Raw genomic sequence first — 10,440 nt, 5'->3', positions numbered from 1 at the left:
TACAAATGCTGAAGGTCATATTAATGAATGTCAATGCTTATGCAACAAAAAAAATCATTTCATATCTGTGATCTTGAAAAGGAGGGTCAAGGTCAAATATACTTAAATATCAATACTCTACACTTTACAGGTTTTTGTAGGAAGAGTTTATTTCTCTATACCTTATGAATCTTTGTTAAAATATTTTTTATATGTGATTAATGTGAGCTAAAGTTGGTCTATAACAGATTTAAATCATGTGACCTTGAAAGTGGGTCAAGGTCAATCATTTCCTCTCACTCAATAGTCTATAATTGCACTAGGCTACTGGCCATATAGCATTACCCTACACCTCTTGGTTATTCGAAAGAGGTTGTTTAAAGGTTTCAACAAATTTGACCCATGACCTTTGAAAGTGGGCCAAGGTCATTTATTTGAAGAACTTGATAGTCCAACATGCTACTGGCTAAATATCATCCCCCTAGGCCTCTTGGTTATTTAGAAAAAATAATTTAAAATAAAATGTTGATGCCAAATGGACATACTGGTCCGGACGAACTTTGGGCCAGGTGAGCTAAACACATTAACATGGCATTACCAGGGTGATAACCTACCGGTAAGCACCTCTAGGCATTAACTCATTCACCCTTGAAGACTCATTTAAGCTCTTTCAGTTCAAAGGTTGGAATAGTTAATTATGACATTTCAGGGGTAAATGAGTTAAATTGGAATGACACATACTGACTAAAGTTAAATTGTTAATCTTTTCATTGAAAATATTTATACTAAGACAAGTATGTCTCACCAAGAGATAGGCTAGAATCACAAATGTAATTACTATGGATGCAGCTAAAAATATAATAATAATAATAATAATTCAAGGTTCTTGTATACCGCTTTATCACAACCTAGTTCGTACATATGTTCAGTGTGTGCAAAACCATTGGAATGATTACCAGACCGAAACGTTGTTTGTATTTTCCTTCCTTGCCTAACCAATATTTCAAGATTTAATTCCTTGTCTAACCAAAAATTCAAGGTTTAAGTATTTTTTCCTAACCACACACAATTTTACAAGACATTATTTGTGTAGTCAAGTGTAGTTTTGCACATACTGATGTTATGCATTTATATAATGTTATTACATATGTATATAACTTTATATACATTCTTAAAATCATTCAAGTATATATCTAAACAATGATGACTACATTCATAAAAGTTCATAATGTAATCAAAGCACGAATCAAAGGATTTCCTATAAAATATAAAAAAAAAAATATCAGATCTCTAACTAACAATTTTGAAACAACTACTGAACTAATCATCTGTAACATCAATTAGCTTTCTCCTTCACACCGTTTTGCGCAGCACCATTGCTTTGTGGTTTCGACTTCCGAGAGATGTATGCTTTGTAGTAGAAGTGCGCAAACAGCACCAGAAATATCCCAGCGTACAGTGCAATCCAGTAGGCAAACAGGGTCGGGTAGTTACATTCTATGTACAGCAACTGTGAGGCGTGAACTAGGCAGAGTATAAACTGGGTCTGAAAAGTCCAAATGTCACCATATACCAATCTTTTATGAACCTCATTTAGCCTAAGTGCACATCAATAAAAAAATGCCTCTGTAAATATATGTAAATAAGGGAAATAGTCAAATACATGGTATATTTTTATGATCAAAGAATTACCATATTTAAATCAACATTAAAAAAAAACTAAAAACACTTCTCTGTTTCTAAGTGATTCGTAAAAAATAAAAGCAACTCTTTTTTCAGGGCAATGTTGGAATATGTTAACTGCAGTTTAAACTTTTGTCCTTTTTTACCCATTGTTGTAAAAAAATGTAATGCTACGCCACCATCAAAATTATCCCTATCTCAAAACACAACTCTCCCGACATTGTCTTCTGAAGTCATCACAACCAATCAACTTAAATATATCTAAAACTCCTTGAACAGCTATTTTTGTCCAGCGTTATTGGAATTTAATACTTCTGATAAATGATAACAAAGATCGTATTCTACAGGTGAAAAATTCAACTTATTGATACCAGTATGCACTGTACACTTACCAATTGCAATTTTGTCATATACTTTTTCCACCAGAGGAATTTTTGGTATTGGGGACCCAGCGCTGCCAGACCGTAGTAGGTATACATCATCAGGTGGATAAAGGAGTTCAGCAGAGCGTGGAAGGTACCAAACCCACCTAGAATGACAAACTCACTGTCAACAGCAGCCAAGCCTCGTGTTATCCTGTTGTCCTGTATATCACACATCACTCACAAACCAGCTCTTATAAGTCTGATTATGAATTCTGATATTTTATACCTTATTAACATAATCTTTGTACAGGTGAGAGAACAGATTTTCTGGACTTGACAGTCTCGATTTAGCAAACATTTGGCCTAAAAAAGTAACGATTATTTGCCCTAACCTAACCAACCTGCCAAAAAAGCCCCTATTCAAAATATTGTATTGCAGTTTTTCAATTTCTTTCGCTTTTATTTTCTTTAAATTCTTAAAATTTATTCAGTCATCCATTTCTTTTTGTATGTCTGCTAAGGTAAATGGGTATCTAATGCATCAGTTACAATTTCAAAGAAGAGTTCCAAGTTTTTTTGACTTGGAGTGTTCTCCCTTTTAGTAATGCATTGTAAAGGTGTTGAATGTCAAGTTTGACCCCGGGATTTTCCGGTTTTTTATTTTTTTCTTTAGTTTCTATTTTCAAACATCAAAAATTTCAAACAACTACATTTCTAAACAAGAGGCACAGAGGGCCTGTATCGCTCACCTGAATATGTCTAAAATAGTTGGTATGAAGTAAAGATATAGCACTCCTTGGTAGGTACTGTAAGTACATATGAAATTTCATAAAGGTCCATCCAGTACTTGAGATATAACTCCAAACAGAGCCCCACCCCTATGTCCCTAGGGTGTCATACCCACCATTTATACAAAATTGAGACCCCTTTACTCAAGGATGCTTCAGACCAAATATGGAATTATCCTTTCATTCTTACAGAAGAAGAAGGATATTAAAGAATTTGCTATATTTCCCTATTGGGCCCTGCCCCTCATGCCCCTGGGGGGCCAGACCCACGGTTTATACAAAATTGGTTTCCCTTCACCCAAGGATGCTTCAGACCAAAAATGGAACAAATCCTTTCATTCCTACAGAAGAACACGGATTTTAAAGAATTTGCTATATTCCCCCTATTGGCCCCCACCCCTCAGCCCCCAGGGTGGGGTCTACACCAACCATTTATACAAAATTGGTTCCCCTTTACCCGAGGATGCTCCACACCAAATATGGACCAAATCCCTTCATTCCTACAGAAGAAGAAGGATGTTAATGAGTAATTTGCTATGTTTCCCTTATTGGGCCCCGCCCCTATGTCCCTAGGGTGTCATCCCCCCCATTTATACAAAATTGATACCCCTTTACTCAAGGATGCTTCAGAACAAATATGGAATTATCCTTTCATACTTACAGAAGAAGAAGGATATTAAAGACTTTGCTATATTTCCCTATTGGGCCCTGCCCCTCAGGCACCTGGGGAGCCAGATCCACGGTGTATACAAAATTGGTTCCCCTTTACCCGAGGATGCTCCACACCAAATATGGACCAAATCCTTTCATTCCTACAGAAGAAGAAGGATTTTAAAGAATAATTTGCTATGTTTCCCTATTGGACCCCGCCCCTCAGGCTCCTGGGGGGCCAGACCCACGGTTTATACAAAATTGGTTCCTCTTCACCCAAGGATGCTTCAGACAAAATATGGAACAAATCCTTTCATTCCTACAGAAAAACAAGGATTTTAAAGAATTTGCTATATTTCCCCTATTGGGCCCCACCCCTCAGTCCCCAGTGGGCCAGACCCACCATTTATACAAAATTTAGTACCCTTGGTCCAAGGATGCTCCAGACTAAATTAGGATAAAATCCCTTAATCCCTACAGTAGAAGAAGGATTTTAAAGGTTTTACCTCTATTTCCCCTATTGTGTCCCACCCCTCTGCCCCCAGTGGGGCTACACCCACCGTTTATACAAAATTGAGCCACCTTGGCCTAAGGATGCTTCAGACCAAATTTAGTCAAAATCTACTTGGCTGTTCAGGACTAGTAGCGTTTTAAAGGAAAAGTTGATGGACGGACGACAGATGGAGGACGCTGCGGTATGGCATAAGCTCACCATGGTCCTACGAACCAGGTGAGCTAAAAAATTATGGCAACATGTGATTTTTATGGAATATTTCCTTTGAAAAAGACTTAATCAAATATTTCACAGTAGTGAGAATTGCAATAATATTGTTCAACTTGCTGGAACACTTTACCTTAAACCAAATTGTTGGCAATTTTTAGATCTGAAGGTTTACTTTGTCAATACTAAAGCATGCAAAACATCAAAACAGTTTTAAAGGATTGATTAAAAGCAGTAAAAAAGGATGTTTGTAATATAAAATAAAATATTTAGCCAACCTTCCCAAACTTAAAATCCTGTATTGGGTTTAGGCAAGCACACATCTAATACAAGATGTATCGCCCACCTGTTTCTTTTGTTACACGAAACTGACATATAGGTAACTTCAGACCAAATTTGGTAACTATAACACTAGACATTTTAACATCTCTTAAACGGTTCTCAAGATATTGTTGTTTGAAATTTGAAATTTTGATTTTAAAGATTTAACCTGTATTGACCTTGGACTCCAGCTAGCACTTTAAGTTTACCTTTGACCTCATTACTGTAATAAAGAAAACGATTCACAGTTGGTCTACCGGACGGCAGACGACGGAAGACGCAGTACAGCATAAGCTCACATGGCCCTTTGGGCCAGGTGAGCTAAAATCTGACCTTAGTTCAGACATCAACATGAGTGAGAAGTGTTGTTCCTTACCTGGCACAAACTTGACTCCAAACCACCAGGAGAAGGGCATAATACCATGATGGAATACATGAAGGAATGAAACGTGGCTAAACTTTTTACGCATTATGAAGAAAATCTGAAATAAAACAAAAAGATTAGTGTTTGTACTAATATCAAGACTACGTGACATTGTACACTCTAAAGCTTCCATTACCCGTAGTATAAAGTAAGCTAACAAATCCTAGATAGGGTTAGCTTGATTGGAAAGTTAACAAACAGGCAAATGAAGGTATGGTCTTAAAGTATGTTTTACATAATTACTGTGTTATGCATTAAATGTAACCACGTCATATATTATGCATCTGTAATATGACCCTATTGTGACATCATAAATGATAATGAAATGAGTAAAATTATAATTATTTCATAATGAAGACAACAGAGCTATGAAGGAGAAAATTTAAACTTCAAACATGACCTGCAATAGCACAATAGAACAATATTCTGCCAAATCTTGAGATGGAAGGCCACTTCAATAAGTAGCATCCCTATTTTAATCTCTTTAGTACTTATGATTTTTTTAGCTATCAGGTGTACATACGAAAGTTGAGACAACTTCAAATATCACTTTACATGGTCAAACTTATCTCAATATTTGATACTTACTGTGTCAAAAAGTTCAATGAATTTTGATATATAAAACCACCAGCAGGTACTTGCCATCTGTGAAGGTATAAATAATACAGGTCAACATACACACATGATCATCACATAACTGTCATCAACTAGTGTATGAAGGTGCAGGCAAACAAATGCAAAATGAAAATACAGTATTCCATATTAAACTATGTTCCCTGCTGTTAAAAGACGGTTTCCCACTTTTTTGGCAATATTTCGCAATTTAAAAGATATCAAGTATTATGATCAACATTTAATTATCAAACGACAAAAAAAATCTCAACTTTCCAAAAACACCACCAGTGAAAGAAAATTCTGAAGACAAGTGCTAAAATAGTTCAGAGTAGTATGAAGCTTTGAATAATTTATCATTAAATCTTTCTATTTAAATATTTTTCACTTCAATGGCCTAACATTATTATTATAATCTATACCAAGCAAAGATTCTGCTTTTTTAAATTTTTGTCAAATCTGAATAGAATTGCCTATCTCAATGTTCAGAAGCTATTACTTGGTCAATGTTACTTACCCTTACAGCAGCCTTAGAATTTGAGTAATCCACCGGCTGACAGTGTAGGCTGTATCCAACGGCCCAACCTGACAACAGGAACTGGGGGAGAAGAAATTACCACTCAATGAAATGTGGACAGAGATCTAATAAAGTTTTTTTTTACAAATTTGACCTCCCCAAATGTTGCATCATATTACTTAACGTAATTTAAAAAGAATGAAAAAACTGTCTTTGAGTCCCTATTCATATTTCATAATCTCCTGTCACCAATATATAATGTACATGTTGTCAGTGTGTACTCCAGTAAACATCTATGTAATACAATAACATACCTCCATAAAAATGTACGTAGAAAGGGCCACCATTCCCAGATTGTACACCAACAAGACATTTTTTATCTCCATTGGTTTCCTATTTGCCATAATTGTAGGACCAAATTGCACTATGATAACATACAACACACAGATAACAAGACTGGGAATGAAGCTGGACATCATGAACCAATCCTCTACACGCGGATCTGAAACAATAGTAAACGTAGTTAGTCACAGCCTGTTGCCATATACATCATTACAATAGCCTCCACACATGGATCTGAAACAACAGTAAATCTAAATTCATAGTACAACCTTCCATAAACTGTATTATTCTACCATCATTAAAGTAAATATGTTAACACTTAGGGGTATATGCTACCTTACACTTATTCTTTCAATTATATTTCCAATTATCATTATCAAATACAAATATAACTGTGTATGCAAAACAGAACTGCAAGAATGTTATCTATGCCTGAACTATTTGTGTACAATAGTAGCATGTACCTACATATATATCCACTGTACCACTGATTACCTAAACGATGCTCGTGGTCACTCTGTGTGGGTACCATTGATTACCTAAACGATACTCGTGGTCACTCTGTGTGGGTCCAGAACTCTTTTTGAAAGAAAGTACCATAATTGTACAGTACTTCATAAAAATAAAGTACCATTACCTATATAAGGTAAGCTAGTTCAGCGCAGGCTAAAGTAATATATAAACATCACTAAATAGAATGTTAGTTTGAAGGGTAAATTTCTTAAATGTAACTTTAATAGGGTAAAAATTGTATCTACAAAATAGTAATAAAATTTTAGACTTCTGTATGATAGTCTTTATACATATATATATTTACCTGCATGGTCAAGAACTTCATCCCACATTTTCTTGGCATCCATTATGAATACTGCCATTTTAAAGCTCTCTAACTGCCCTTGCCTACTTTTACCTGAAAATGGAAATCAATCATATGTTTACTGACAATAGAGTTAGCTAAAAAAATGTCTGAAATACATGGAGCACTTTAAAAACATGGGAACAGTCTTCCAGCAGATTTGCAATTGATTACTCGGGTATGTAATGATCGACAAAGTTTTCACCTTCAGACAGGTTTTTCTCCATGCAGTCCTTTAGCCCTAGGAACACTATATGGTGGTAGTGTGCAGCAGTACAACAGTGTACAGGTGCAAGTTATTTTTAGTATCAACATACACCTTGACATATGTATATGAAGCATAAACATATAGTTTGAAAATTACATTTTACTGTGAAATACTGGAAGGAAGGAATTGTTTAAATAAAAAAGTTAGCAAGGTTATGTAACAAGAGAGGAAAAATGCACGACCAGACCGGGTTTGAACCCGGGACCCTCCGAATTCTAGACGGATGCTCTACCAATTGAGCTACCTTAAGCTTGTTGCCGGACGATCGACCCAGACCAGTTCCGCTACATTCCTCCCTGCTTTTTCTAAGTCTTCGTCTCTGAAGACACAACTAATTACAACCCAGGTTTGGGTATCCCCTTGTCAAGCATACACCATTATGCTTGAAACAAGGGTTGGTCACAGGCACCACTGTAACAGGAGAGTAAAAATGCACAGCCAGACCAGGGTTCAAACCAGGAATCCTCCGAACTCTACCTGGTCGCCAATGATCGACCTAGTCCAGTTCCGCTACACTTATAATGTCCTTTCCCAAGATAAAGCAGTTCCATAGATCATGAGATGACATAATTCAAGAACTAACTCATGCAGAGAGGAAAGCGGAGGATGGGGAGAACCTGAGGTAACAGGTATTAAATTAACAAATGTATAAACAGGATTAAAATTCATACGTAAATTGATCCAAAAAAAATATTTTCAAAGTAATACATAGAAAATGATCATGACAGCACAGATGATTAAATCTAAATGTGTTCCTTTCTCAAAGTAACAAATACAATTTTTCCATTAATTCCACTGTGACAGCTCACTACGAGCCACTCAACCATAACCATACTACAGGCGTTTCCCAAGTAGTTGAATATGTTAACGACATAACGTTGTCAATTAGTACCGCATGATACAATACAGCTCCTACCTTAAGTGTAGGCCCCTTCCCGCCCACAGGCAATGGTAGCACACGATTGTTTCCGATGATTTGAACATATAGGCCTACCATATATTACATATCACATATTACATAATGTACATACATGTACACACAACATTTCCTTATCTGTAAAATATTTGGTGATGCTCCATTGATATCTGTCGTAGTTCACCCATGACTAATATAGTCTGTCCTTGGCTTAATTGGTTATAATTACGGAACAAGTATCCTAAGCCCATCAATCCATTGAACCATGATCACAGTAAATTCCTCAAATCTTAAGCAAAGATTATTATTGAATCAGTGCACTTAACCCTTTTCGTGGATGACTTGATTTTTAATCAAATGTTTTTTGCCCAGTTGCCTACTGAAAACCTAATTAGCATATAAGTAAAATAATTTTTAAAAAACATTTATTTATTCGTAATCATGAATTTATGGAAATGATTTACCAAAAATGCTTATACTCATGCAACTCGATCATGTATTCATGCAGATTCAAATCTAATTACACAAAGACAATGGCAATGCTAGCTATTTTATATTTGAACTAGCTGTAGTAGGACCAGGAAAAGTGATAGCAAACTTTCAAAACATTAGGTTAACGACTTTTTTATGATAAACTAAGCCATTTCGAACAACTGCAATTAACTTGCTATATCAGCTAATTAAATGTAAAAACTTATTTTCTCTGTCACTATCGAGATTGAAACGGGATTACAAGTTCCCATTATGTAGGATAAACGGGAGGGGTTCGATATCTACGCATGAGTTGCATTTGATTGAAATTGATAACCCAGTGGTTGTTACATAACTTCATAAGTTGTCACTGATATTTGTGCCGTTTCCACCGGTTACCATAACACCACATACACTATATATAGGCACTAAACCACATGATGTTGTAACATTGGTTTCTATATATATATGGCATTGAAGATCTGAGACGAGGAGGACTTTGTGGAAGAAAAGGTATAATTTCTACAACAAAATCATCCTTATAAGCATATCGTTGTAACTTTACACATAAACCAATGTTAACAAAACACGGCGCACACATGCAAAAACATGCCGACATTGCCGACTGTTAGCACTTCCTACTTCGAGGCCTAGAGATAAACGTTTACGATAATCATTATTTGTGCAAATTCTAATAATGCTGTCTGAAAGGTTTATACATTCTACATTCTTCTGTGACAATACCTTTTTCAATGAACTTGAAGAAACCAAGATGTTACCCTGTGGCACATGTGAGTACACGGCAACTGTACTGTAGCTGTGCGGTCCGATTGATTTGGCGCACTTTGCGCATGAGCAAAAGGAAGATAAAGTGGTCATCGCGACCACAGCATAAGTCCGTACCATGATCAAGCATTTGGTACAGGAACATTTTTTTTTGTTTTAGTCGATTTTACTATGTCCTAGAATTATCACTGTGCTGACATTGCTTTATTTTAGAATAAACAATTGATTGTTACGTTCTGTGAAACAGAAAGTAGGGCTATATATAGATCCAGTTTGATTGTTATTACAAAAATAAAATCAGATTTTTTTTTTTATTTCACGGTAAAGAACATCGTGATTTATATCTTATTTACTATGTTAAATTAGTTCCCCTGCAAGGCCTAGTAAGCCTATAGTTTTACAGTCACATGGATCTGAGTATTTGTTACATCTATATTTGGACCCTAGAAGATCTTGGGAATCTTTTAACTCGATTCCAAGAGACATAACTGATGACACAAAACTTATTAACTTTCAGTATAGAATTATAAACAGGATCATCTATGCCAACACAAAATTAATGAGATGCAAATTAGCTGAAACTGAAAGATGCGCCTTTTGAGAGAGAAACTATTATGCATCTTTTTGGGGAATGCAGTAGGTTAGTAAAAACATTTTGGTTATGGCTGAAAGATACGCTAGAACATAAGTGCCAAATTACATTACATACTATATATATTCATGTAAATTAAAAAAAACAC

At 35.7% G+C, this 10,440-nt stretch overlaps 1 protein-coding gene across 2 annotated transcripts; it reads right to left on the bottom strand.

The window, feature by feature from the left end:
- Positions 1 to 437: 437 nt before the first annotated feature.
- Positions 438 to 9,744, bottom strand: LOC110463293 (elongation of very long chain fatty acids protein 7-like). Of its 2 annotated transcripts, none has more exons than XM_021517781.1 (8): positions 9,659 to 9,744; positions 7,221 to 7,313; positions 6,376 to 6,563; positions 6,062 to 6,142; positions 5,521 to 5,577; positions 4,885 to 4,990; positions 2,055 to 2,191; positions 438 to 1,525 (listed from the first exon to the last, which is right to left on the bottom strand). In XM_021517781.1, exons 2-8 carry the CDS (start codon positions 7,276 to 7,278, stop codon positions 1,316 to 1,318), a joined length of 837 nt encoding a protein of 278 aa, XP_021373456.1. In that variant the 5' UTR covers positions 7,279 to 7,313; positions 9,659 to 9,744; the 3' UTR covers positions 438 to 1,315. The 2 variants fall into 2 exon arrangements, with proteins under 2 accessions (XP_021373456.1, XP_021373458.1); XM_021517783.1 differs by lacking the exon at positions 9,659 to 9,744 and adding an exon at positions 7,772 to 8,088.
- Positions 9,745 to 10,440: the final 696 nt, after the last annotated feature.

Source organism: Mizuhopecten yessoensis, unplaced genomic scaffold (genome assembly GCF_002113885.1).
Source record: "Mizuhopecten yessoensis strain PY_sf001 unplaced genomic scaffold, ASM211388v2 scaffold10885, whole genome shotgun sequence".
Lineage (NCBI taxonomy): Eukaryota > Metazoa > Mollusca > Bivalvia > Pectinida > Pectinidae > Mizuhopecten > Mizuhopecten yessoensis.
Note: the sequence above shows the minus strand (reverse complement) of the source record. Positions and strands in the feature narration are given on the sequence as shown.